Here is a 26,912-nt window from a genome sequence, read left to right as displayed (position 1 = left end):
ACTTCAGGCATTATTCACACTTTCTACGTATGCTGCAAAGAATGTTACTCCATCATTCTCCAGAAAATGAGTGGAGGCTAGCTTGATTTCAAGGAAAGCTTGAGGTGTGTGTACAAAAGTAATCAGAAGCACACATAATCTTAAAAGCGTGCTGGGTCATGTTGCTTTTCCCCCATGGTCAAAACTAGCACCGGAGTCTGGTTCTCAAAGACAGCAGATCTGGTGGTAGACTCAATTGCAAACTCTATAACAGGGGTAGCCAAGTAGGGAACCTTGGCTCTCCAGCTGTTGTTGAACTACAACTCCCACAATATGGCTGGAGATGATGGGAGTTGTAGTTCAACAACTGCAGTTCATCATTACTGCACACTGAAAGCTAGCATCTCAGGAAGAAGCTTCTAACTTAGCCCTCTTGCTGACTCGCTAATTTTCTATGTGCAGGGAATGTTTGGGGACTGAAAAATATTCAATCATGCAAGTTCTGATCTGCAGTGCGAACTGGTACAGTCCAGACACAAGCCTTCTTCAGTTGCCTGTGAGAACCAACCCCTGGGTGCTTTCCAGAGTAACTGCTCACAAAATACCACCGTTCAGGCAAGGTGCATTGAAAACATAAACAGCAGCGGGGAGCAGTCTCACGGAAACTAACAACCCGGGGAAAACCAGCAACTTCCTTAGGCCAGATATAAGACGCCCTAGCTCTATATTGCAGCAATTAAATTCGAGACAAGGCATTGGAAATGTGAACGGCACCCTGCTGTCTGCATACAGACTGCGGAGTCACAACACAGGAAGTGTGGAAGCACACTTCAGAGATCTGATGTGACCCTGTTGCAGGGTCTAATCTGGAAAGCGCCCTAGAGTCTGGAAAAAGTCCCAGAAATCGCCCCCACCCACCCCCGTTCTGAAAATTTGGAGAAAAAATATTGGATAATGAAATAGTCTCTTTTGGAATTCTGAATAAAATATTTAAGGACAGGTGTTCAGATGCATTCGTATAAGGAAAGGTGCCCTGGCCTTTACTCTCCCAAATGTCTTACTTGCTTCAGATTCCTCCACCTTCTACAACATGTGAAAGGAACTGGTCTATGTTTGGGAATACACCAGATCAAGAAATAAAGGAACATGTGAAAAGGCAGAAAGGCGGTCTGTTCTATAAACTGAATTGACTTATTGCCTCACACGCTCGCTAGTTTGCCAAGGCTATAAGTCTAAGAGTCTCCCCGCCTCTCCCCATCCAGCACCTGGAATGCCGCAATCAGATAAGCAAGGCATATAACAACAGGCACAAGATTCTGCAGCAAACACTGGATCCTGGAAGCGGCATTATACAGCAGAACGAGCCCATCTTACTTGGCAATATTAAGGCCTTTGAAGAAGCGAGCGATGTCCTGGTCGGAAGACTGCCAAGGAAGACCTCTGGCCCGTATGACTGTTTCGCTGTCCACTGCTTCCGATTTACTACTGTGGAAAGAACCAAAATGAGGACCGGTCAGATCAGCGGCTAATCCACGGGCTCTACAATCCTCCTTACTGTTTGCTACATACGGCACTTTTTTTGAGAACCCTTTTTGTTGAGAAATGGAATAATAAAAATAAAATCATGGCGGACATTCTCCACAGCCTTAGGAGGGCCAGCAAATGCATAGACTCACTTGCCGCGTTAAAAGCTTGTCTTGCAGCATCTGGGGAAGGGAGGCATGATTATTCATTCCTCCCTCCTCCCTGGAAAAGCCCCATTTGCTGTCAGGAATATGTCACTGAGGGTTGCACAGCCAGAGACTTTTGCAGGGAGGGGAGAGAAGCACAAACCACATCCACATCCCGGCACGCGGCAAGGCCTGCACTCGTACCTACTGCCTGCACACAGCACAGAGGTAACAGTGGAAGCACTGACAGGCATAGGGGTAGAGCTATAGGTCAGAAGGGTTCAAAGAACCCAGCTCCCGGAAGCCACCTGACCCGGCCCTCCCTGTGGTTAGATGCACGAATTTCCCTTTCTCCCTCCAGCGAGGAAGGGAATGGGAAATCAATGCACCCAGCCAGCAAATGCCGGATGGGAATGAACTCTGTGGGATTCGTGTGGGCTCCCCAGAGCTCAGGCCATGCCCCTTGCATGCAATGTCATGCACAAGGGATGTCACTGGCGCATGTACAACATGCATATGGTGGGGTGGATGGGGACGGACGCAAGCTCCCTCGCTCAGGCAGAAAAGGGGCCTTTAAAAAAAGAACCAGACACTAAATGTGCAGTGCCCCCAAAAGTTATAAGAACTTCTGGACATTCTGAAGCTCCAAGTCATGCAAAAGTTGTATTGTTAGATAGTGTAAAAAGGGATTGATGGTACTGAAAAGAATGAATTGAGCAGTCTGGGCTCCTCTAGAACCCAGACCCTGATCAAACGTACCCATTTCTACTCCCCCCGCCCACCGATGCTTCCTTGCTGCAGACTCCCCCACCCACAGAGCCCTCACCAATCAATCTAACACTTGTCTGCACTAGTTCTGAGGGTTTTATCCCACTCCCTGCAGATCTTTAAGTGCCAGGCAACAAAGGATGTGTGCACAGAGAAAGGAACTGCACAGGTGTGTGTTATAGGGGCGTATGAATCCTCCCAAGATACCACTGTGCAGTTCTGGATTTTCCTTAAGAAGAGGCCTGGGCAGCAGAGGCAGCAGGCAGGCAAGTGGTTGCATTTCCCCCCCTCCTCCTGCTCGGATGCTCAGTCAGGGTTCCGTTTTGGAAAGAGAGGGAATGCTCAGGGTGGCTGCAAGACCTGTTCACCTGAAGGCAGGGTGTCTCCAGCAGCGTTCCCTGAAACAGGCATCCCCAGGCATTGTTGGCAACTTCCCATCATGCCCAGACAGAGGCCACTGCAGCCAAGGAGATGGGGGTTGTCACCCACAACATCTGGGACTGCCCTGTTACAGAGAACACTGGTTTCCAGATGTTGTGGAGTTGTAGTCCATCATCCTTTGTGGACACAGGGTTGGGCATCCCTGCCTCAGGGCTTGGGAAGGGATGCAGCCTTCAGAGATAGCTAGGAGGGGAGCCTACAGACCCCACCTTGCTGAGGTGGCTCCTGCGAAACCTAACCCATCTCCCCCTTGATGTGCAGATCCAGCTCTGTAATGCTGGCAGTGCTGCAGAACAGAGGACTCCTTCAAAACTCATTCTGGAGGACTGAAAAGGGATACGTTTTGAGAGATACAATCAAATCCGACCATTTGCCTTCAGAAAAAGAAGTCAATGGAATGAAATGCTGGATGTTATCCTATCACACCTTGCTCGGTATGGAACGCCCGTTTTAATTCCTCAGTAAATTCTGTTTCGAAAGGAAGACAAAACAAACCAAGAAGCCCTCCAAACCTTTGGGGAAAGGATGGAGTTACAGGTGCACACTCCACCCGCCCCTCACTCCCACCGAAGCAAGTGTCATTCGCCAGCCCAGAAGCCAGTTCCTCACTCATCAGAAGAGCCACACACAGTGCTTCACACCAGCCCAGCCCAATGAAATGGACACAGTAAGAGACATGGCGAGGGTGAAGAACAGCAAGGGGGCAAAGCCTGTGAACGCCCATCCACAACTCTGGCCAGAGTGAGAAGGAGCAACCCATAGAATCCGACAGTCTGCAAGGGAGGAGACTTCCAGGAAATCCAGAAAGGGCTCCCAGACCCACAGAGTTGCCCCCACCAGGAAGCTGTCCCATCTCCCTCCTATTGCTGAAAAAGGTGCAAAGCCCCTCGCGTGACCCAGCACGCCCTGAACCTCACCACGCAATCTGATGCAGTGAGTAGGTTTTTCTTACATGCCTTCCACCTGCAGTTTGCAACACAGTCTACAGTCAGACTGCTGACTTCCCCCATCCCTCTGGACTGGAAGAAAATAGGGACATGCTATGAGAAACGACAGCACTTCCGACCATGTGCGCTAGCCCGTCATGCGATCGACAGCGACTGACTTCAGCGTGTCAGTCAGATATCATTGTGTCATCTAGCCGTTCTCATTATTCTGGGAACAGCTCATCCAAGTTTCACAAGATGAACAGGTGTGTCAACATCAGCTTAGGGAAACTAGATTTATTGAGTGGAGAATGCATCAGATTTGATTACATGCAGAACTTTCCTGAGAACACTGGGGTTCCGTTTCTTTTGAGAACCAACTAACGTGAATTAAAACAAAACAAGAGACAAAACAAAAACAGAACAACTGTGCCTTTAACAAGTCTGTTCTTAAGAATGGCCTTCATCCTCCAAAAGGGTGCTGGAGGCTAAAGGAAACCATGTCCGTAGTAAGTAAATCCTTTATCGTGGTCTTGGACCAGATATAACATAGTGGTAACATGTCCATATACTTTGGTGGATATCCACAGAGGCACATCATTAGAGGGGGGCCCCTATGAACTCACCCACCAGCTCCATGACCTCTTCCAGAGAAGTAGTAATGGAGCAGTGGAGGCACCTGCACAGAGCAGAGGAGAAAGTTCTCCTGGCTCTCTGCTGCTTCTGCCTTCATAGGGGCTGCATTATATTATTTATTTTATTTCATTTTATTTATTTATTTGATTTGTACACTGCCCTTCCAAAATGGCTCAGGGCGGTTTATGACTATGAATATTACGACTATGAATATTTATATACTGCTCTTCAACTAGAGTTCTCAAAGCAGTTTACATAGACTATAGATAGATAGATAGATAGATAGATAGGATGGTCCCCTGTCCTGAAAGGGCTCACAATCTAAAAAGAAACTTAAGGCAGAAACCAGCAATAGCCACTGGAGGGATGCTGTGCTGGGGTTGGATAGGGCCAGTTTCTCTCCCCCGCTAAATAGATGAAAATCACCACTTTAAAAAGGCACCTCTTTGCTCAGCAGGGGTAATTATTGGATATTAGAGACTTCTTTAATTATACATAATTATTCTTGGGCGTTATGATAGCTGCCCAGAGACAAAAGTTTGGGCAGTATACAAGTTTAGTAAATAAAATAAATGACTGAATTGAATTAACAAGAGTGGGGTTGAGTGCCCAGGGCCTGGATCTTTTAGGTACCTGGCAACACCCCTGCATCCAGACTAACAAAATACTAGTGCAAACACTGTGTAGCGAGATGTACCAAGTCTAAAGCACTCTAATGCAGTTCCCAAAACCCCCAAGACTTCACACAATGAAGCAATCTTCATGTACTAGCACACCCTGTTCATTGCACAAGCACTTTTCTTTTTAGCCTCAACAGCCGCCGACAGACTTACGAAATACTCCCTGGAATAAAGATTGTGGATACCCTACGGAAGAGACACCAGTATTTTTGTTGGGACAGTTTAAAACTAAGTGATACAAGAACTCATAGGCAGCCTGCTGGTTATGGATACATTAAGATTAAGAAAAAGATTGCAGTTGGGGAAGACAAATATATTGGCATTATTGTAATGTGGGAATCCATCAGCCACCTAACGGCGTAGCAGGGAAATGACTTGACTAACAAGCCAGAGGTTGCTAGTTCGAATCCCCGCAGATATGTTTCCCAGACTATGGGAAACACCTATATTGGGCAGCAGCGATATAGGAAGATGCTGAAAGGCACCATCTCATACTGCGCAGGAGGCGGCAATGGTCAACCCCTCCTGTATTCTACCAAAGACAACCACGGGGCTCTGTGGTCGCCAGAAGTCGACACCGACTCAACGGCACACTTTACGAATGTGGGCATCTAGGTTATCAGGGTAAGTGTCAACACAATATTGGTTTAAAGGTCACAGGCTGGCAGTGAGTGAAGTCTAAACACTGGGAAAGGGCTCCAAAGAGCTGCGGGAGGTTACTACCACAACTCCAGCAGGCCTAACCTTGGAAGCAGTGGCCAGGCATGTTGTCCAAGCACAGTGCTACACAACAGTACTGCACACCACTGGTTCGGGGCTGGAAGGGAAGGAAGAGCTAGAAAGCTAAGATGGACCCTGTGTGGATCCCCTATGGACGTTCTGCACAGAGGGGAAAGGGCAAATCATGCTGATAAGTCTCAAAATGCATTCACTGGGCAAACTGCCAGGGATCCCCAGCATGGGTGTCCAGAGGGGAAACCAAGCTCTCTCACCGTCCTGCCCCCTAGACTGAGCCAGTTCCCATTGAATTCCATGGGGAATACTCCCAGGGAGGCTGTGTGTGTAGGACTGCGGGCTTCCCCCACCCAGATAAAGTCCTGCGGACATCCATGGTCCCCAGGTGTTGGGACTACAACTCCCATCATCCCCTGCCACAACAGTTGAGGTTTGAGAACCCGACTTAAAACTGAAGCTTCCTTAACACCGCAGCTATCAGTGGTGTTGAGAGATTGCAAGCCACCCCCCACACCCACCCCAAGAACAGTTGTTAAATGCGTGCGAAACCTATGGAAACAGAAAGACAAGAGAACCTGGACCTGCCTCTGCATTCGCAAGGGCTGGGAAGAAGGAAAAAACGGGACCCATTGCCTGATGGAAGGGCCATTTGTGTTCTCGGTTGCCGCACTAGGAGGAAGCCACTTACCAGGGGCCGGTTTCATACTTGTATTTCACAGTTTCGGGGTCAGTAAACCTGTGATCTGCAACTGATAGAGGGAGGGAGGGAGAGTTAAAATGTAATCCCAAATGCAGGTCACAGACGTTCCAGATTAAAATGTCCTTTGGTGGCCGAGACAGGGAGAAGACTCATACGAGAACATGACCCAGGGGGTGCATTTCCCCTATTTTTCAAATTATTATTATTTATTTACACAGTCAGACAGGTGTTGTTGTTGTTGTTATTTATTATTATTATTATTATTATTTTTACATTTATATCCCGCTCAAGTACTACATACTTGAGTTTCTCTTTCACAACAACCCTGTGAAGTAGGTTCGGCTGAGAGAGAAGTGACTGGCCCAGAGTCACCCAGCTAGTTTCATGGCTGAATGGGGATTTGAACTCGGGTCTCCCCGGTCTTAGTCCAGCACTCTTAACCACTACATCACACTGGCTATTAAGCATTTAAAGAGTCCCCCCGCACCCCCCGCGCACCTGCCAAACCTAATAAACCATATCTTCAGTCTCCCAAATGTATTTTTCTCCCTCCTCCCCCCCCACAAAAGTGTCTTTCCTCTTCCCTCTCAAAAAATCTAGGTGAGGAATTGCTCCCTAAGCCTTCCTTCCATGTGAACCCCTGTTGTCAGTTCATCATCCACAGAAGCATTTTCACTTACTGCACGTATCTGAGAGCATGCTGAAGATAATGGCCACCATGGCTTTCACTTGCCACACTCCAAAATCCTCCTCGGATTCGTCTATCCCAAAGCCAACATCTGGATCTTGCTTTCAGGAAAACAGAACCAAGGATGTCACAAGTGACCAGGCCATGCCACACACGAGACGCTGGTTACTATTCTTTCTACTTGCTAATGAACTGGCTGCCATTTGGAGAACTGGAAAGAACAAAATCACTTGGAAAGTGCTACACACTGCAGGGTGATGGTTGAAAGCCATTTCCTTGCAGTGGAGGCTTCAAGGAGGACCGGCATCATGTCTAAGGGCATCCCATGCAGATTGGTGATGGTGGTGCTCCACAGTGGTTGGACAGACAAAGAGGAAAGACAGTGTGGAAGAAGTTGCGTCTGGGCCCCTGAGTAGGGGACAAGCTGCACTGCATGGATTAAAACCCTAATAATCCAACATGCACCTGGGTGCTTTCCAGACTAGACCCTGCAATGGGGTCACATCATCTCTCGGAAGTGAGCTTCCACACTTCCCGCGTCATGACACCGCAGTCCCTACACAGACAGCAGGGTGGTGTTCACATTTCTGATGCCTTGTTTCAGATTTAATCGCTGCGATATAGAGCTAGGACGTCATATATCCAATGTAATGAAGTTGCTGTTCTTTCAGGTTGTTAGTTTTCGTGAGACTGCTACCCCTGCTGTTTATGTTTCAAATGCCACTTGCCTAAACGGAGGCATTTTGCTGCTGTTGAGCAGCTAGCTGGAAAGCACCCCACAATGGCAATCCATCTAGAGGGCTGGCACAACTGCCTTGCAATTACTGCCTCCCATTTTCTGGGCCAAGCAAACTAGGCCACCTCTCCCTGGCTGTGCCAAGAGAGATTTGCTAGCACCTCTCCTCCCGCAAGCCTCATGGCTATGAATGGCCTAAACAGGAAAATCTCCAAAAGGGTCCACTCTCAGGCCCATCTGGATCACAAAGCCCTGAGAGACTGTACCATGAAGATCGTTCCCCCCTCATTATAATGGATGCCTTTGGTTGCTCATAAGGACATAAGCCTGCTGGATCAGGCCCAAGGTTGCAGGCAGGAATCTCTCTCAGCCCTATCTTGGAGAAACCAGGGAGGGAACCTGAAACCTTCTGCTCTTCCCAGAGCGGCTCCTTCCCCTGAGGAGAAGATCTTCCAGTGTGCACACATCAAGTCTCCCTTTCATATGCAACCAGGGTGGACCCTGCTTAGCTAAGGGGACAAGTCATGCTTGCTACCACAAGACCACCTCTCCTTCCTAGTCCAGCATCCCGTTTCACACAGTGGCCCACTAGATGCTGCTGGAAGCCACAGGCAGGAGTTGAGGGCATGCCCTCTCTCATGCCCCGCAACTGGTACCCAGAGGCACCCCACCCCCGAGGCTGGAGGTGGCCTACAGCCCTCCGACTAGTAGCCATCAATAGACCTCTCCTCCGTGAAGTTATCCAAACCCCTCTTAAAGCCATCCAGGTTGTCGGCTGTCACCACATCTTGTGGCAGAGAATTCCACAAGTTGATTATGCGTTGCGTGAAAAAGTACTTCCGTTTGTTGATCCTAAATTTCCTGGCAATCAATTTCATGGGATGACCCCTGGTTCTAGTGTTACGGGACAGGGAGAAGAATTTATCTCTATCCACTTTCTCCACACCATGCATGATTTTATAGACCTCTGACATCATGTCTCCCCGCAGTTGTCTTTTTTCTAAATTAAATAGCCCCAGGTGTTGTAGCCTTGCCTCATAAGGAAGGTGCTCTAGGCCCCTGATCATCTTGGTTGTCCTCTCCTGCACCTTTTCCAGTTCTACAATGTCCTTTTTTAGATGTGGTGGCCAGAATTGCATGCATTACTCCAGGTGTGGCCGCACCATGGTTTTGTATAAGGGCATTATAATATTAGCAGTTTTATTTTCAATCCCCTTCCTAACCAACTTAAATCCCCAGGGAGGAGAGGGCCTCTGGGGACAATATTCTTCAGACAGCTATCTGGGGACCAGAACTGCTTTTTGGCCCCAAAGACTGACAGATTCTACAACACAACTGGTGCCATCTAGAAGTAAAGGCTATGCAGTAATGAATCTCAGAGAGTCAAGCATAGCTGGAACACTGCATGAAAAAATCTAAAGGAGAAATGGGAGGAGAGCTAGTCTAGGCGAGGAGAACTGGTCTTGTGGTGACGAGCATGAGTTGTCTCCTTTGCTAAGTAAGGTCCACCCTGGTTTGCATTTGAATGGGAGACTTGATGTGTGAGCACTGTCCCTCAGGGGATGGGATTGCTCTGGGAAGAAAACCTGCATACTTGGGTTCCAAATTCCCTGCCTGTAACCTTGGAGAAGCCGCTGCCAGTCTGTGTAAACGATACTGAGCTAGATGGACCAAGGGTCTGACTCAGTATATGGCCGCTTCCTGTGTTACTACATTACATATATCGCGGTGGAAGCTCACTCTATTTCTTCCCACTTGAAAACATGTTTTACCTTTTCCTTAACACACCTTGTTTAACATTTAGTGGGGGCCACCCAGGGCCAGATCAGACTCTCCGGACACTAATCAGCCACCCCATTTCTAGCATATAAGAAACCAATGCAGCTTTAGATGACACAATAGTTTTTAAAAAAGAAAAGAAAGGATACATTCTGCCATGGACTGGATAGTTTGATCCTTCACGGGGGCCAAATTAGGGTAGAAGTTGTGAAATTCTTTGCGTAGATCGTAAAATGAATAAAAGCAGTCTGACAGCAGAAGATTCTGTGAGGGAACAGATGAGAAAATTCATGTTATGCATTATAAATTCTTATGCAGGTTTTTTGGAGTGATTCGGGACACAGTTTTCACACAAACACATTTAACTAAAACCAAGGGTTGTCCCCCCACCCCCACCACAAGACCAGGGTCCTTTCTTTTCCCCTAACAAAAGCCACCTAATGGCGCAGTGGGGAAATGACTTGATCAGCAAACCAGAGGTTGCCGGTTCAAATCCCTGCTGGTATGTTTCCCAGACTATGGGAAACAACTATATTGGGCAGCAGTGATCTAGGAAGATGCTGAGAGGCATCCTCTCATCCTGCGTGGGAGGAGGCAATGGGAAACCCCTCTTGTATTCTACCAAAGACAACCACAGGGCTCTGTGTTCGCCAGGAGTCGACACACTTTACCTTTACCAAAACAAAAGGATAGAAGATGAATATAAAAACTTTGCAAATGCAGAATGTTGCACTTTCTAATTGTTACCCCTGCTAATTGGGCAAGGAGACACCTTTTGAAGTGATGGCTCTCTTACATTTCACAAAGAGAGAGCAACTGTCCCTACTGAACCCCAGCAGAGCTGTGAGCCTGTTCGGGACAGGAATCATTTTCTCATTCATTTTTGTACGTTACACACTTTGAGAGCTTTCTTAAGAAGAACAAAAAAACCAACAAAAACCAATCTGAAATAGTTCTAAGAATTATAGCAGCTCCAGTTTCTATACCCAGGGCGATCTACTATAAGCTTCCCTCCTCCTCCACCCCCACCTGGCAAAATGTGGGGCTTTGTAATTTTGCGGGGGAGAGGAAAGCTCTCCAAACAGAATTCTCATCCTCTTACAAAACTTCAGTTCCCAAGGCTCTTGGGGTGAGGGTGTGGTAGGGGAACCGACAATTAAACCAGATAATGTATACATGAAGAATAGGTTTCACGTCACTACAAGAGATACTTTCACTCTAACTCTAATCATATAAACACTAGTTAGACTCCAACTGGCTGGGAAGAGAGGCACCTCGAAAACTGTGGTTCTGTTGTATCTAGAATGGGAGAGCAACCGTCTCTATTCAACACAGCACACCTTCTTTCCAGGTGGCTGCTTGTGGTGTCTCCCTTAGGACTTTTTTTTAGTGTCAACCCTTTCTGGGAAAGAGAACCATTCCCACCCCCGACTCATTTCTCTGCTATTGAAACCTCTTTGTCAGCTTTTTGTTGAAAAGCAGTATACAAGTATTTTACAATAAATAGGTGTGTTACAACACCCTGATTACTAGTTATACTAGTGACTAGTTTAATATTTCATTATATTTAAAAAAACAGATGTTTTAGAATGAAGAGGAAACATCTGAAATGTTTGGGGGGAAATATGGGAAAATATTGAGATTTGGCCTGTGTGGACCTAAAAGAAAGTGACCTACTTAACTCAAAGTTATTATTACAGTCCATGACCAAGAAAACAAGAAATAAAAACAATACAATTCAAGAAATAAAAACAATACAATTGAAAGTGGCCTACTTGAGCTACTGCAGACATAGAACTAACACCAGGAAGTCTATCTTCAGATCTATAAATTATTATTATTATACATTTTATATCCCACTCTTCCTCCAAGGAGCCCAGAGCGGTGTACTACATACTTGAGTTTCTCTTTCACAACAACCCTGCGAAGTAGGTTGGGCTGAGAGAGAAGTGACTGGCCCAGAGTCACCCAGCTAGTTTTATGGCTGAATGGGGATTTGAACTCGGGTCTCCCCAGTCCTAGTCCAGCACTCTAACCACTACACCACGCTGGCTCTTGTGAGCGAGCTCATAATCAAGCAGAACTTATTCAGAATTAAGTCCTAATACTTTGCTCTCAGTAAATTTAGTCATGTCTAAAATTTGTTAGAAAACATTTAAAACAGTCATTTAAAATAGTGCAAGCTCCCCAGCTCATTTGTTTAAGAAAATTTGGTTAGAGGAAATACATATAACTGAACCAATCTGATTGGTTTCTTTCTCAAATGATTCTCAGATTTTAGAGGTTCCCAAGCTTGGGTCTCCAGAAGCTGTTGGACTGCAATCATAATCACCCCCAGCCCACTAAAATGAGACTAACTGGATGAATTAGGGATAAGTTTTTAACTTTTTAAATTATGAAATAAGAGGTACAGCTTAGCTTCTCCATTCATGAATAAATTGGTGTTTTGTGAAGTTTTTAACAATAGGTTATGAGGATTAAACTGGCTTATGAATGTGTTATAATATTTTGGATGAACAGAAGAAATTCGGCGGGGCGGGGGGGAGTCAGTCAATTCTAACCCCAGAGAGCACTCTGGCTTTTGTACACATGCATGCACATATGCACGCACGGGCACACACACATACTTCTGATTAGCTTTAATCAAGTCAAAGAATTTGGGCAGGGGAGTGGAGATAGGACCAAGACAAAAGGAACCTCTGTTCAGCTTTAGGAATGGCAAACCTTTGATTTTGCGATGGGATTTCTTAAACTTTGGAGACAGTTGGGATTTTATTAATAGAGACATGAATTCTTGGAAAGGGAACACCAAAAGGCTACCTGCTAAAGAGCAATCACGGCATCTTGGCTTAAATATTAGCCAAACATTTATGGTTTAAAGATTTTGCTGACATGCTGCCAGTTTGTTTGGCTGTTTTCTTTATGGGGCTTCATGGATACCTGACCGGTGACAAGAAAGAAATGCTTAATAGCATCATTTCCCCTTCCCCCAGATCCCAAAAGCTGCTGTGAAATCAGGACTACATAAACTGGCACAAGCCTTCTGTAGAATCTCTCTTGCAGTTTTTGAGCAAAAGTGATGAAATTTAATTCCAGACTGAGAATATTGATTAACGGTTGAAGATTGGTGGGATATAGCTGCAGCAGCAGCAGCAACAGCAGTAATTTGCAATAGTACTTTGCTTGCTGTTTGCAATAGTTGAGAGCAGTGCTTCATTGTATGTTCATTTTATCTATTTTGCTGGTCTAAGACTGTAAATAAAATCTGATTCTAATTCCAGAACACTTTATTTGGGCTCCATCCCATGTACGCATTTGAAAATCCTGTCCTTTCGAATACAGAGGGTCAAGCAAGCAGACAGTGCCTGGTCTTTGCCAAGCAGTCACACAGACATTGGTTAGTTTTAGTGATGTGCACGGACCAGTCCGGAGGCCATTCTACAGGCCTCTGGACCGGTCCGACCATGGGGCAGTACGAACACCGGGGTGGGGGGAGGGTGTACGTACCCCTCCCGCCGCTTTCCCCCCACCGGCACGTGTTTTTTTTGTAAGCATTTGGGGCAGCAGGATGTCTCCCTGCCGCCCCTTCCCCCTCTTGGCAGCAAAAGGCTTCAGAAAGCCTTTTGCACATGCGCATGTTACCCCTTTCTGAAGCCTTTTGCTGCCGAGAGGGGGAAGGGGCGGCAGGGAGGTATCCTGCTGCCCAAAATACTTACCAAAAAGCGTGCACCGGCGAGGGAAAAGTGGCGGGAGGGGTATGTACACTCTCCCCCCACCCTTAAAGGAATCCCCACACCAGTGCCGGACCACAGCTCTGCGGTTCTGTGCACATCCCTAGTTAGTTTCCCTTGCAGCTCAGACAACAGCATGGACATTTCTCTCTCTCAACCCCACTGGGTTCCCCCCCAAAGAGAACGGTGTTCTGAATGGCTTTCAGAGAATTGACTGAACCTGGCAGAACTTGCAAAGGCATTATTGTGCATGCGTGCAGCTCTTGACTGTGTATATTAAGTTGGTACTTCCACTAAAGAACATGGGCTCTCTGCTCCCTTTTTGAGTTCTACAATCACCACCTGCTAGAGTTGCCCCCATCCTTTTTAGTTAGGTATTAGTACCAGGATCCTCTCTGTCAACTGCGTACCTTTTTGGAGGCCTCCGGATGAAGGACCTGCCGGATGAGTAATTGGCCATCCGTACAGAACGTGTAAGAGCTTCTTCCCAGAACCTTCAAATCACTGGATACCAGCTGGCTAAACTAGAAGAGAGGGAGGGAGAAAAATCACATAAACATGTGGCCAATCTGATCCTTACGAAATCTAAGTTGTCACCACTTGTGCAAATTTGAGAGACAGCATGAAATACCATGTGTTTCAAACAAGTTTGAAACACAAGGACATATGATAGGAAAGCAGAAGCAAGAAAGCAGCCGTTTAGATGAATCTGGGAAGGTGAAAGCTGAGGAATCTTCTTTGGCTCCACAGTGAGAACAAACAGGTCACCTTTACGCATATCTTTACTCGCATAAGGGCTTGCATACCTTTATGGCAGGGATTCTCAAACATGGGTGCCCAGTTGTTGCTGGACTACAACACCTATCATTCCCAGCCAAACCTTTGGCCATTGTGGCCGGGAGTCATGGGAGTTGTAGTCCAACAATCTCTGGGCTTTTCCTCCTTCCTTGCTGCCACACAACCAAAAGATTGGGTGCAAACTCAGCTCTCAAACCTGGGTAGAACACAGTTTTTGATTGTGTGAATGACCTCAGTAACTAACAAGCCAAAGTTTCGGTCACTAACAGGTCTGCACATGCTCAGTGGTTTCTGCTTCTGTGCTCTGTAATGCTCAAGGAAGTCATAAGCTTCTGCATGCTGAATTTTTATTTATTTAATCATTATTTATTTATTTATCACATTTGTACAGCGCCCCAAACTTTAGTCTCTGGGCAGTTAACAATAGCATAAGACAAGTTAAAATATATACAAAAATGTAAGACAATTTAACAATTTAAAAATCATCCATGAATTAAAACCTTAAATTTTTAAAGAATTGAAAAAGCTTGGGTGAAGAGGTTAATTAACAGGGAGACACGAAATTCCAGCAGCTCAATTTGTTACTTGGTCAATTTAAACAAAGGAGAAGGAATGGTAGCTTCCCCCACCCCACTCCAAGTGGACAAGGGTTCCACCAAGTTGCTCTTTACTTCTTCCTCTTCCCGATGACCATGCTTCTGGCTTCCTCTTCAGTTCCCCACATGCTAACTCCTCTCTGGAAACCTGAAACATCCTCTCTCCACAAGTTGAGCAGGTAGCACTTCTCAGGAAGCTGGTTGGACTGAGGGACGGCTAGCTGCTGATCTCTTAGGAACATAGGAAGCTGCCTTATACAGAGTCAGACCCTTGGTCCATCTAGCTCAGCATTGTCTACACAGACTGGCAGCGGCTTCGCCAAGGCTGCAGGCAGGAGTCTCTCCCAGCCCTCTCTGGAGATACCAGGGAGAGAACTTGGGAATTTCTGCATGCAAGCATGCGAGTGTTCCTCTCCATCCCCTAAGGGGAATATCTTACAGTGCTCACATGTAGTCTCCCATCCAAATGCAAACCAGGATGGACCCTGCTTAGCAAAGGGGACAATTCATGCTTGCTACCACCTAATGGCGCAGCGGGGAAATGACTTGATTAGCAACCCAGAGGTTGCCGGTTGGAATCCCCACTGGTATGTTTCCCAGACTACGGGAAACACCTATATCAGGCAGCAGCGATATAAGAAGATGTGGAAAGGCATCATCTCATACTGTGCGGGAGAGGGCAATGGTAAACCCCTCCTGCATTCTACCAAAGTCAACCACAGGGCTCTGTGGTCACCAGGAGTCGACATCAACTCGACGGCACACTTTACTACACCACAAGACCAGCTCTCCTCTTAAGCAGGACGGGATGGGTCCTCTGCCACCCTTTTTAGCAAACATACATTTTCTGCACGTGCCAGACAGCGGAAATTAACAGCCTAACTGGCAGCCTAGGATTCCCAGGACGTTCTCTTCTGCCGTTAGCATTGCAGAGATGCTTCTTTCCACCTGCCGCCTTGTCCCTCCAGTGGCTGAGCCCTGCAACCCAGTCTCAGCCTTCAGACATTATCATAAAAGCAGCAGCAATGCAACTGCACTCGCTTGAAGAGTCAATTCCAAACACTCACAGGTTCAAAAAGACACTTCTCGTTTCTTTTAGCGAATATGGCTTTTAAGAGGTTGCCACACACGACATGTTCTCAGCCTGCTTCACTCCAGACACTCAAGTTCAGCAGTTTTGGTACCAATATATTTTCTCTGGCATTTAAACAAACTGGCTGGGCCAAGCACAGAGCATCTGCACCTCTAGTTCTCACCACCCAGCCATTTTCTTCCTCCCTCTCACCATCGTCGTCACAGCTTTCTCCCGCCTGCCACGTCTCCCGCCCCCTGCCCGGCCTCCTACCCACTTTGCCGTTTCCTTCCTCCTCCTTGCCCGCCCACCTCTGCCACAGTTTCTTCTCCACCTGCCTCCACGGCAGTTTCCTCCCAGTCCCTGCTCGCCTCTGCCACTGTTGCCTCCTCGCTCTCCTGCCGTCCGGCGCCGTCATTAACTCTCGGCCCACCTGCCGGCTGCCCATCTCCGTCGCTATCCGGCAGCTCTCCAAACAGCTCTCTGAACTCTCACGAGAGCTGCCACGCATGGGATTAGTGACGGGTACGTCTTAGATAGATAGATAGATAGATAGATAGATAGATAGATAGATAGATAGATAGATAGATAGACAGACCTTGCATCTCCCCCAGAGTTTGTTTTTCAGAAGTAGCTGTGCATTTGATTACAGCAGCTTCCACTGCAAGAAGAAAGAGATTGCCCCCTGTCCCCAAGGGGCTCACAAAAGAAACATAAGGTAGACAGCAGCAACAGCTACTGGAGGGACGCTGTGCTGGGTTTGGATGGGGACAGTTGCTCTCCTCTGCTAAATATCCCGTATTTACCCGAGTCAAAGAAGACTTTTAAAAAAAAAAAAATTACAGGTTATACCTGTATTTATCTGAAAGGAAGAAAACTCTGAATCTGAGATATCCCCCTGATTCATAACGTCAAAGAACTTGGTGGGGGAGACATAGTATTGGATGCAGGTGAATACAGTAAGAGAATCGCCACTTCAACAAAAGCGACACAGCAACAGCCACTGGACAGACATTATGCGGAGCTGAATAATAATAGCCACTTTTTAGAAAGGGGCCATTTTGCCTAGTCAGCAGGTCTGTGCATGTGCGAATGAATCAGCCCAGAGTTGGGGAATCTCAGCTGAAAGTGGAAGACCTTAAAAAAGGGTGGAGGGGAGCTGGTCTTGTGGTATAGAGCATGAATTGTCCCCTTTGCTAAGCAGGGTCTGCCTTGGTTTGCATTTGGCTGGGAGACTACATGTGAGTGTTTGTAGACATTTCCCTTAGGGGATGGGGCCACAGCTCAGTGGCAGAGCATCTGCTTTGCATGCAGAAGGTCCCAGGTTCCCTCACTGGCAGCATCTCCAGACAGGGCTGGGAGAGACGCCTGCCTGAAAACCTTGGAGGGCTGCTGCCAGTCGGTGCAGGCAATACTGGGCCAATGGTCTTGACTCAGTATAAGGCAGCTTCCTATGTAAACTATTGTTACTGACCAACGTCTCCCAGTACGACTTTCTAGAATTTCCCAGTGAGGGAAGAGTAGAAATAGGTTTTGAGTTTTTTATTTTATTTTTAAATTTTACATATTATATCCCGCTCTACCTCCAAGGAACCCAGAGCAGTGTACTACACACTTAAGTTTCTCCTCACAACAACCCTGTGAAGTAGGTTAGGCTGAGAAAGAAGTGACTGGCCCAGAGTCACCCAGCTAGTTTCATGGCTGAATGGGGATTTGAACTCGGGTCTCCCTAGTCCAGCACTCTAACCACTACACCACGCAGGTTCATCAGCTCCGATTGAAGCTAATTCTGGAGAACCCCCGCAGAAAACAAAACCACAATCTTCTGGACTGCTTTCAAGAATCACCTGGAAAATGATGCTCATTCCTGGAGGATTGGAACCCCTATGTGGAAGGAGCTATTAGAACATAGTACTCACTCCCACCCCATAAGATCCAGATTGACACCAGGATTGATGGTGCTGAAAGGCTCCCCCATCTCTTTCCCAGCAAAGGTCATCAACCAGGGATTGCCAAAAGTATCAGAGAGGTTCCACTTGAACTCAGATTCTGTGATCAAGAAGAACAATAAGACACAGCAGCACAGAGAAATAATAAGCAAAATCCCCCTACTCAGAGGATTGAGCCTCCTGCTCTCACTGTCTACCTAGCTTCTCTCCAACCTGCGGTATAAGGTAGGGGTTCCCAGCACCCCTGCCACAACAGCATCTGGCCGCTATGGCAGGGAATGATGGGAGCTGTAGTCCAGAAACATCTGCCATAAAATAAGCCCCTCTCTGGGTTGCTGTGAGGACAAATAAGTCTGCAAAGAGCTTTGCATTCCAAAACAGTGCTACTTAAGAGGTTGGGCTGTTTGAAGGAGCACATGTAACTTGTGCGCAAAATTCAGGCCAAGAGGAAGAAAGTGGATGGAACAGCAGATTTAGAAACTGGTTGAGCAGGATTCTGGCCATTTAGCAGAGAGCAGGGAGAGAAGCCCCACTGAGTGCTGAGCCAGTCATCAGTCGGGCCGAGTGCCAGCGTCTGCCTGCTCTTTTCCTCAAGCCAGCTCCAAGCAATAAAGGATATAAACCCCTTTGAGTGCTACCATAACTTGATTTGACATACAGCAAGCCGTTCCTGCAGCGGCAGTTTGCTAGGACTCGCTTTGGCCATATGGGAACCCCTTGCCTGTCCCTGCCAATAGCTATCAACAAGGCATAGGAACATAGGAGGCTGCCCTATACTGGGTCAGACCCTTGGTCCATCTAGCTCAGTCTACCCAGACTGGCAGCGGCCTCTCCAAAGTTGCAGGCAGGAATCTCTCTCAGCCCTACCTTGGAGATGCTGCCAGGGAGGGAACTTGGAACCTAGATGCTCTTCCCAGAGCAGCTCCATCCCCTAAGGGGAACATCTTACAGTGCAAACACTTCTAGTCTCTCTTTCGTATGCAACCAGGGCAGACCCTGCTTAGCTAAAGGGACAAGTCATGCTTGCTACCACAAGACCAGCTCTCCCCGGCTCTTATCACCTTTACACCACTGCTTTATACAACACTTTGCCATGTTCACAGACATAGTTGTAAATAAAACCAATGTGCATTCTAGGAGAAGGTGGATTTTGCATTTTGGACACAGGAAATGCCACTACCTGTCAAGGCTTGTGTGTGGAAACACACTTCACAATAGGGGAATGGATATGGACTGTGGATATGTACAATTAACAACACATTATATATACATGAATACTAAGGAAAGCCAAACTGCTTTCCTCCTTGAATATCCCCATATATTCAATCTCTGTGTCTTTGGTTTGTTCATATGCAAATCAGTGATGGCTCAAAACATCTCCACACCCAAGGGGTGTGTGTGTGGGTGTGTGTGACTAAATTTCAAGTTGTACATAATGCATTTTCTTTTAAGAGTATTTCTAACACAAAGAGGCTTATGGCAAGATCACTGGCTTCTTGTTGCATTGTGCAGCTTTTAATATTCTTTATAACAACAAAGCTAGATTATTTCTATTCTTCTTCCCAGGGAGGCTTGCCTGGCGTTGCTGCTTTGTTCTTTGAGATGCCAGGTGAAGACCTTTCTGTCCACTCAGGCTTTTAAAAATTGATTTCAAGAAGTTTTAAAACATTTGGTATTGCATTTTCTGTTTCCTACTGTAATTTGTTTGTTTTTCCTTTTCTGTATTTTAGTTGGATGCGTATACTGTTGTGAGCCACCCAGAGAACAATTTGTTATGGGGATGCTAACAAATAAAGATTATTATTGTTATTATTGTTAACTGGCCACAGTTACCCATGCCTTAGTCATGTCACAGCTGGACTACTGTAACACGCTCTAAGTGGGGCTGCCCTTGAAGAATATTTGGAAAACAGCAGCTAGTGCAAAATGCGGCAGCTTGGATTTTATCTGGAGCTGCCCCTGGGATCACACCAAGCCCATTTTGAAAGAGCTACACTGGCTGCCAGTTCATTTCCGGGTCCAATTCAAGGTGCTGTTTTTGACCTTTAAAGCCCTTAACGGTTTGGGCCCTGGATACCTGACGGATCACCTGCGACCAAAGGTTGCTGCCCGCTTGATGAGGTCATCTGAGGGGGTTCTGCTCTGCGTTTCGACAATGAGGGAGGCTTGGCTGTCGTGCACGTGGGACAGGGCCTTCTCTGTTGCTGCCCCCAGACTCTGGAATGCTCTCCCGGTGGCTATTTGCTCCTCGGTCTCCATCACAGTTTTGAAATCTTGGCTTCTTACCCAGGCTTTTATATGATTGTCTCTACTGCTGCTTCTTTGTATTTTGTACAGTTCTTATGCTTGTATTTTAAATCTTTTTAGTCAGATTTGTTTTTATATTTTAGCTTAATATTTTCATTGTGTCATTTTTACAGTCTTGTTTTTAATTTTTATGTGAACCGCCTTGGAATTGTTTTAATGAAAGGCAGTATACAGATGTAACAATAAAATAAACTAAACTAACATAAACTAAACTAAACTAAAATAATCAATCATCTCCTATTCATTAGTTTTTTGGGGGGTGGGGAGGGGGCACCTAATGGCACAGCAGGGAAGTAACTTGCCTAGGGAGCAAGAGGTTTCTGGTTCGAATCTCCGCTGGTAAGTTTCCCAGACTATGGGAAACACCTATATCAGCAGCAGCAATATAGGAAGGTGCTGAAACGCGTCATCTCATACTGTGTAGGAGGCAGCAATGGTCAACCCCTCCTGTATTCCACCAATGACAACCGCAGGGCTCTGTTGTTGCCAGGAGTCAACACCGACTCAACGGCACAACTTTACCTTTCATGCTATGGGGCCTTTTAAGCTCAACACAGCTTAGGGCCTCAGCATGTCATAACCCAGCCCTCTGCAGCCTTTAGACTGCCATCAGAATTAATGGTGTGATTGCAGAGGTGCAGAACAGATGAAAGGCAAGGGAGAAAACACCAAACAGCCGGCCCATTTATCTCCGACATTTGTTTTTAACAAAATCACATCGCCCTATTGACTCTTAGCATAGATAATGAAAAAAGTCACACACATGCCCTTTTTGGAAGAGAATATTTAAGAACAAGCCAACAGAAAGTCTCGTGTTTGCAGCACCCGTGTTCTCCCAAGGATCACTGCTGGATTCTCCTCCCCGCCATAACATGTTGCTGAATGTTTTTCTCCTCCTGCTGCAGTTTGTTTACTCTGCAAAAGTCCATTCAAAAGCAAAGAGAGCGCTGATTCTTTTAACCAAAACAACACACTAGAAAATCATAAATTTCTCCTGCAATGCATTGTCAGAAATTCAAAGCGAAGCTCACCAGCTGCAGTGCGTGCAACGGTGCCTTAGAGTTCCTGCATGCGCATTTTTATATGTATGTGCGCTGGAGATGATGCACCCCCTCTAATCATGCACCTCCAAGAGTCAATATTCAGAGGTCCAGGAGCAAGGTGCTGCAACTTGAAGGGATGGCCTAATTAGCACCTTGGGGGTGAATACTGGTGTGAAGGATTTTAAGAGCAATCAAACCTCTTTAGATGCTTGAGAGTGAGAGAAGACATTTCCCAGGATTCGGCTCCTTCTGCAGCATTTATAGAACAGTGCTCTACATTGCAAGGCCCAGGAACCAGTGGTGGTTCCTATCAATGCTAAGCATGTCTCCTTGGTGGTTTATTAGGACTATAAAAAGTTTCGGCCAAAGCTGGATACAGACCCCGCTAGCACTGAGCGGAGACCAGCATCCTCATTGCAGAGTGCTGAGCTGAGCCCAGCACCGTTGGGGCCCCTTTGAAGAAAATGAAGCCCTCTTGACCCCCGGAGCCACCTTAAGAGATCACACGTGGGGCGCTGGTAAATGCAGTCCATCCCAAGCACATTCCCCATACAGCCAGCCCTACAGAGATATCGCTGGGACTACACTTCCCAGAGCTGCCGGAGAACCTTCCAAGGTAGCGCTGTGGCTCAACATAGCTCCGTTTCTCTTAAAAGGCCCCCAGCACTGAGGAAAGCACAGCAGTGTGCGGAGGTCAGTGCTCTGGGAAATGGCTCACATAGTGAAGGGTTTTTGCCAAAGTGGGCCCTACTTGCAAAACAATACAATCCACTACTCTAGAAATTAAATCTCCAAGCGGGTGTGTGGGTGCACCCTGATGCTAGTGCACCTGCATGTAAATGAGTGTGCAACATGAAGGCACTATGAAGTGCCCAACATCCAGCAGATGGATTCAGCCGTCAGTAATGTGCATTAATGAATGGGGCGCTCAGGCAGTTAACCTTGGTACGAGAATGGGTTGGTACCAGGGTATTCCTATTTCAGCTACAAAATGCTGGAGAACATAGGCTTGACTAATCAGTTCTCGTAATCTGAAATTGTGTGCTCTGCGTGCACTTTATTACCCACTTTCCAACCTGTGGCATGCTCGTGGTCAGAACTGTATGCCACACCTCCCAGGCTGCTTGGCCACGCCCCCTGCCCATGGTCTGCGTGGCCACACCCACCAGGCTGCATGGCCACACCCCCTACACATTTACAGGCATGTCCCTATTGTCATTGGTGAAATGCTGAAGGGTACAGAGTCCTCAATATATTATTATTATTATTATTACATTTATATCCCGCTCTTCCTCCAAGGAGCCCAGAGCGGTGTACTACATACTTGAGTTTCTCTTTCACAACAACCCTGTGAAGTAGGTTAGGCTGAGAGAGAAGTGACTGGCCTAGAGTCACCCAGCTAGTTTTATGGCTGAATGGGGATTTGAACTCGGGTCTCCCCGGTCCTAGTCCAGCACTCTAACCACTACACCACGCTGGCTTTCAAATATGCAGGACCTTGACTGTGTGGGGCTCTCTCACACTATTAGAAGTCAAGGGGGCAGTCAGATGGCCAATAAGGTTTACAGGAGGAGCTAAAACTTAATGGCAGAATACATACTTTGCAAACATAAAGTCCCAAGTTCAGACTACAGCACTTCCAATTAAGAATCTCAGCAGAAGCCGAGGATCTTGGGAAGGCAAGACTTTGGGACCCTGGAGAGCCACTTCGGTAAGCTGGAATTGTGTGCTCTGCATGAACTCCCTTACAAATAAAGTGATTACATATTAAAATAAGGACCCTATGAGATATATGTGTACATGGTGAAAAATGCAAGCCCTATTCTCCTTCACCGGCTTCCCATCTGTGGCATGCTCGTGGTCAGAACTGTACACCTCACATCTCAGGTTGATTGGCTTTCCCTTGCACATTCATAGACATATCCTTATTTTCACTGGCGCAATGCTAGGAGGGCATGCAAACCACGGTTTGTCAGTTCAGACATCACAACAAACCACAGTCTGACCTTCACTCGCTGGCGTCTGGTGCAAAGCCTCAACTGAGCCATTGTTTCACATGTTAGGGCTAAACGGTTTGGGCCCGGGGTATTTGAGGGACCGCCTGCTCCCAAGGGTTGCTGCCCACTTGACAAGGTCATCTGAGGGGGCCCTGCTCCACGTGCCGACAATGAGGGAGGCCCGGCTGTCGTGCACTCAGGACAGGGCCTTCTCTGTTGCTGCCCCTAGACTCTGGAATGCTCTCCCAGTGGCCATTCGTTCCTCGGACTCCATCACAGCTTTTAGAAAGCTTTTAAAGACTTGGCTTTTTACCCAGGCTTTTACATAATCGTTTTTACTGCTGCTTTTGTGTGTTTTTATCTGTTGTCTTGTTTTTATGCTTGTTTTTAGCTTGATGTTTTTACTGCTTTTTATTGTATGTTTTAATTTTTGTAAACCGCCTTGGGGTTTTCTTTTAATGAAAGGCGGTATACAAATGTAAAAATAAATAAAATTAAAATTAAATGTTACACCCCTGCAAAAGCTAACAGCTTGTTCTCTGTGTAATCCGGCTTTGCTACAATCTCTGACTCGGCCTTGCCAAGGGGACGCTAATGCACACAAAATACCAGCCAGAGAAGAGGAGGGGAATGTCTTGGATTACAATCGTATTTGCAGGCACGATAAAAGCAAGGTAACTTTTTAAGCAGAGAGCCCCCTCAATGGGGCCGGGCCTGCCTTTTGTTCGTCTGTTACTCCACATGGCTGATAATGAGATCAGTGTGACCTTGTACTGAAAAACCAACACATGCAACAAGTGCAATCCATCAAGCAGCAGCGGCTTTCTGCTTCTGGCGATATGCAAAACACAACTGTAGTTGGATGCTAAACCGCTGGTCAAACTATCACAGCAGTAATCTCAGAACCCTGTGTTCATACACAACAATTCAGGATGGGGGGTGGGGGAGCAATCATAGAAAACATGCAAGTAACTTTTACTGATCGGGATGTGCTCAAACCACGGTTCGGCCCGTGGTTCGAGCACAGTTCGGGAGAGGGACCCGGGAGCTTTAAGAAAGAGAGGAGCAGGTCTTTTACCTGCTCTCTGTTACCCCATGTGCATGCTGGCACCACGTGGGGATTATTGGGGGGCGTGCCACACCAGCAGGAAGCTGCATGGGGTGGTAGAAAGCAGGTAAGGACCTGCTGCCCTCTCTCTTAAAGCTCCTGGGTCCCTCTCCCGAACCGTGCTCGAACTGCAGTCCGTGCACATCCCTATTTTCCAATATGATAATTTAACTTCAAATCAAAATAAGCAATTTTTTTTTCCTGTCCAGAACTAAGCCTTTACGAGCAAGATGCACTCTGTGCAAGATTTGGCTCAGCAAATCTTGTCACAGTCCCAGGAAGAAATCTGCAGCTTTCTCAGCTTCCTGTAATACTGCAGCTTGGGCTAAAATTATTTCAGCACAGAAAGAAGGTAATCTAGACAGGTCTTTCAAACTGTGCTCCAGGAAACCAAGGAGTTCCTCACATGCTTATCTGGGGTTTTTAAAATGAGAAGATTAGCAATGAAAGACAAGCTTTTCTGCTTTCTAGACAATCAGCCTCTGCTTTCTCACCACAATCCTGCAAAATGCGCCATCACCAAAGAAGTGTTGGGTATGTTCTAGATCTAGATAGCTCAGAACAGGAGTTCCCAACCTTGGATCTTCAGATGTTGTTGGACTACCATCATGCCCAGACACAATGCCCTTTGTGGCAGAGGGTGATGGGAGTTGTAGTCCAACAACATCAGGGGACCCAATATTTGGACCCCCTGAGCTTAGAGAGAAGTACGGCCTGTATTGACAGAGTGTAGAATGCTCCCCCCCGAAGACTCTGCAAACACACAGAGCAAACAAGACTAGATGAGAAGGATTCCCTGAAGCTAGAACACTTGAAAACATTGATCTGGACTCTGGACACCAGCCCTCAAGGGGAAAGTAAGGCAATACACATGCAAGAGAGAGATTCACAGAAGTGGGTGGAGAATGAAATATTAACCAGACAGAGAAAGCAGCCCCCTGCCCTCAAAAGTGGCCCTACAGCCTTACAACTTGCCTTGCTCCTTTTTAAATCTGGCACGGGGATGTTACCGGTTTTGCAAAGTAAACAGAAGCAACAACTAACTGCACATATGTCTGACATCTTCCAAGAATCAAGCTCCTTGTCATTTATTATTTATTCATTACATTTATAGACCACCACATCCAAAGGCTCTGGGCAGTGCACAACAACCCTAAAGGGACACAAACACACACCATCTAAAACACACTGCTTAAAACAATATAAAAACAATTTTAAAACAATTCCAAACCATTTAAAATCAATTAATACTTAAACAATGTAAAAGCCTTGGAAAGCCAGGCCAAACAAGTAAATCTTTAGGGCTCTCTTAAAACTGCAGATATCTGCCAGGAGCGCATTCCACAGGCCAGGAGCAGCTACAGAGAAAGCCCGGCTCTGAGTCGCCACCAGACATATCGGTGGTAACTGGAGACGGAACGTCTCCAGATGACCTCAACGTGTGATGGGGATCATACAGAAGAAGGGACTCCCTAAGGTAGCCCAGACCAGTGTTCCCTCTAAGGCGTGAGCACGCTCACAAGTTTTTTTATGTCCACTCAGTAAATTTTAGATCCCACTCAGGTTAAATCAGGAAGGCCCCACTCTGAATGCATGTGTGCGCGCACTGCCTTGATCCTGCTGCCCAGAACAAAACCCATTCCGCACAGAGATGAAAAAATTAGAGGGAACACTGCCCCAGACCCAAGCCGCTCAGGGCTTTAAAGGTAATAACCAGCACTTTGTATTTTGCCCAGAAACATATCGACAGCCAGTGTAACTGTTTTAAAACTAGCATAATATGGTCTCTCCGGGTTAACCCAGAGACCAGTCTGGCTGCTGCGTTTTGAACTGAAGTTTCGACTTCAGTTAGTTCAAAATGCTGTGAGCTACGTACAAAGGCAGCCCCACATAGAGCGCATTGCAACAGTCAAGCCTGGGGTTTACCAGCTGATGCACCACTGTTTTGAGATCATTATCTTCAAGGAATGGACGCAGCTGTCACATCAGCCACAGTTGATGGAAAGCACTCCTGGCCATAGCCTCCACCTGAGATACCAGGGTGAGGCCTGGATCTAAGAGCACTCCCAAGTGGCATACCCATTCCTTCTGGGGGAGTGTAACCCCACTCATCCCTCAAATTCCAATCCCCCACAATGAACATCTTGCTCATTAACAATTAAATTGTTAATCGTTTAATTAAAAAAAGAGTGAGGGGAAGAAGATGGATGGATGGAAGGAAGACTGTAAAGTTCCAGTCTAGTAGATAGGGAGTGGGAAATATTTTGGGGAGAGCATCTGTTACCCCTTAGAATCATCCCTGGACTGCAGATGCAGACGCGCGCAAATGTTTCTCCAGTCAAAGGTCTTCCTTATACATGGAAAACAACAAGTCTCCCCTGATGCATAGCGTTCTATATGGAGGGGTTTGGGCGAGTTGGTATGGAATATTTAGGCAGGTGGAGGGTCTTTGCCCCCTGCTAGCTGGGCAAAGAGGGACCTTTTAAATGTGGTGATTCTATTTATCAGGGGGAGAGCAACTGGCCCTGCCCACCCCCAGCACAACATCCTTCTAGTGGCTGTTGCTGCTGTCT

The 26,912-nt window shown here is 46.7% G+C and overlaps 1 protein-coding gene across 5 annotated transcripts in view; it reads right to left on the bottom strand.

Moving 5' to 3' along the window:
- The window catches only part of ESRP2 (epithelial splicing regulatory protein 2), an 85,180-nt gene that overhangs the window by 29,433 nt on the left and 28,835 nt on the right, over positions 1-26,912 (bottom strand). For all 5 annotated transcript variants that reach the window (XM_053270401.1, XM_053270397.1, XM_053270398.1 and 2 more), the window contains 5 exons: positions 13,880-13,993; positions 9,888-10,002; positions 7,216-7,314; positions 6,524-6,584; positions 1,354-1,464 (listed from right to left, as the gene is read on the bottom strand). In XM_053270401.1, coding sequence (XP_053126376.1) covers positions 1,354-1,464; positions 6,524-6,584; positions 7,216-7,314; positions 9,888-10,002; positions 13,880-13,993 — 500 coding nt within the window. The remainder of the gene's footprint in view (positions 1-1,353; positions 1,465-6,523; positions 6,585-7,215; positions 7,315-9,887; positions 10,003-13,879; positions 13,994-26,912) is intronic.

This window comes from Hemicordylus capensis, chromosome 9, assembly GCF_027244095.1.
Source record: "Hemicordylus capensis ecotype Gifberg chromosome 9, rHemCap1.1.pri, whole genome shotgun sequence".
Taxonomy (NCBI): domain Eukaryota; kingdom Metazoa; phylum Chordata; class Lepidosauria; order Squamata; family Cordylidae; genus Hemicordylus; species Hemicordylus capensis.
The sequence above is the reverse complement of the archived record's forward strand: the minus strand, read 5'-3'. Positions and strand labels throughout refer to the sequence as shown.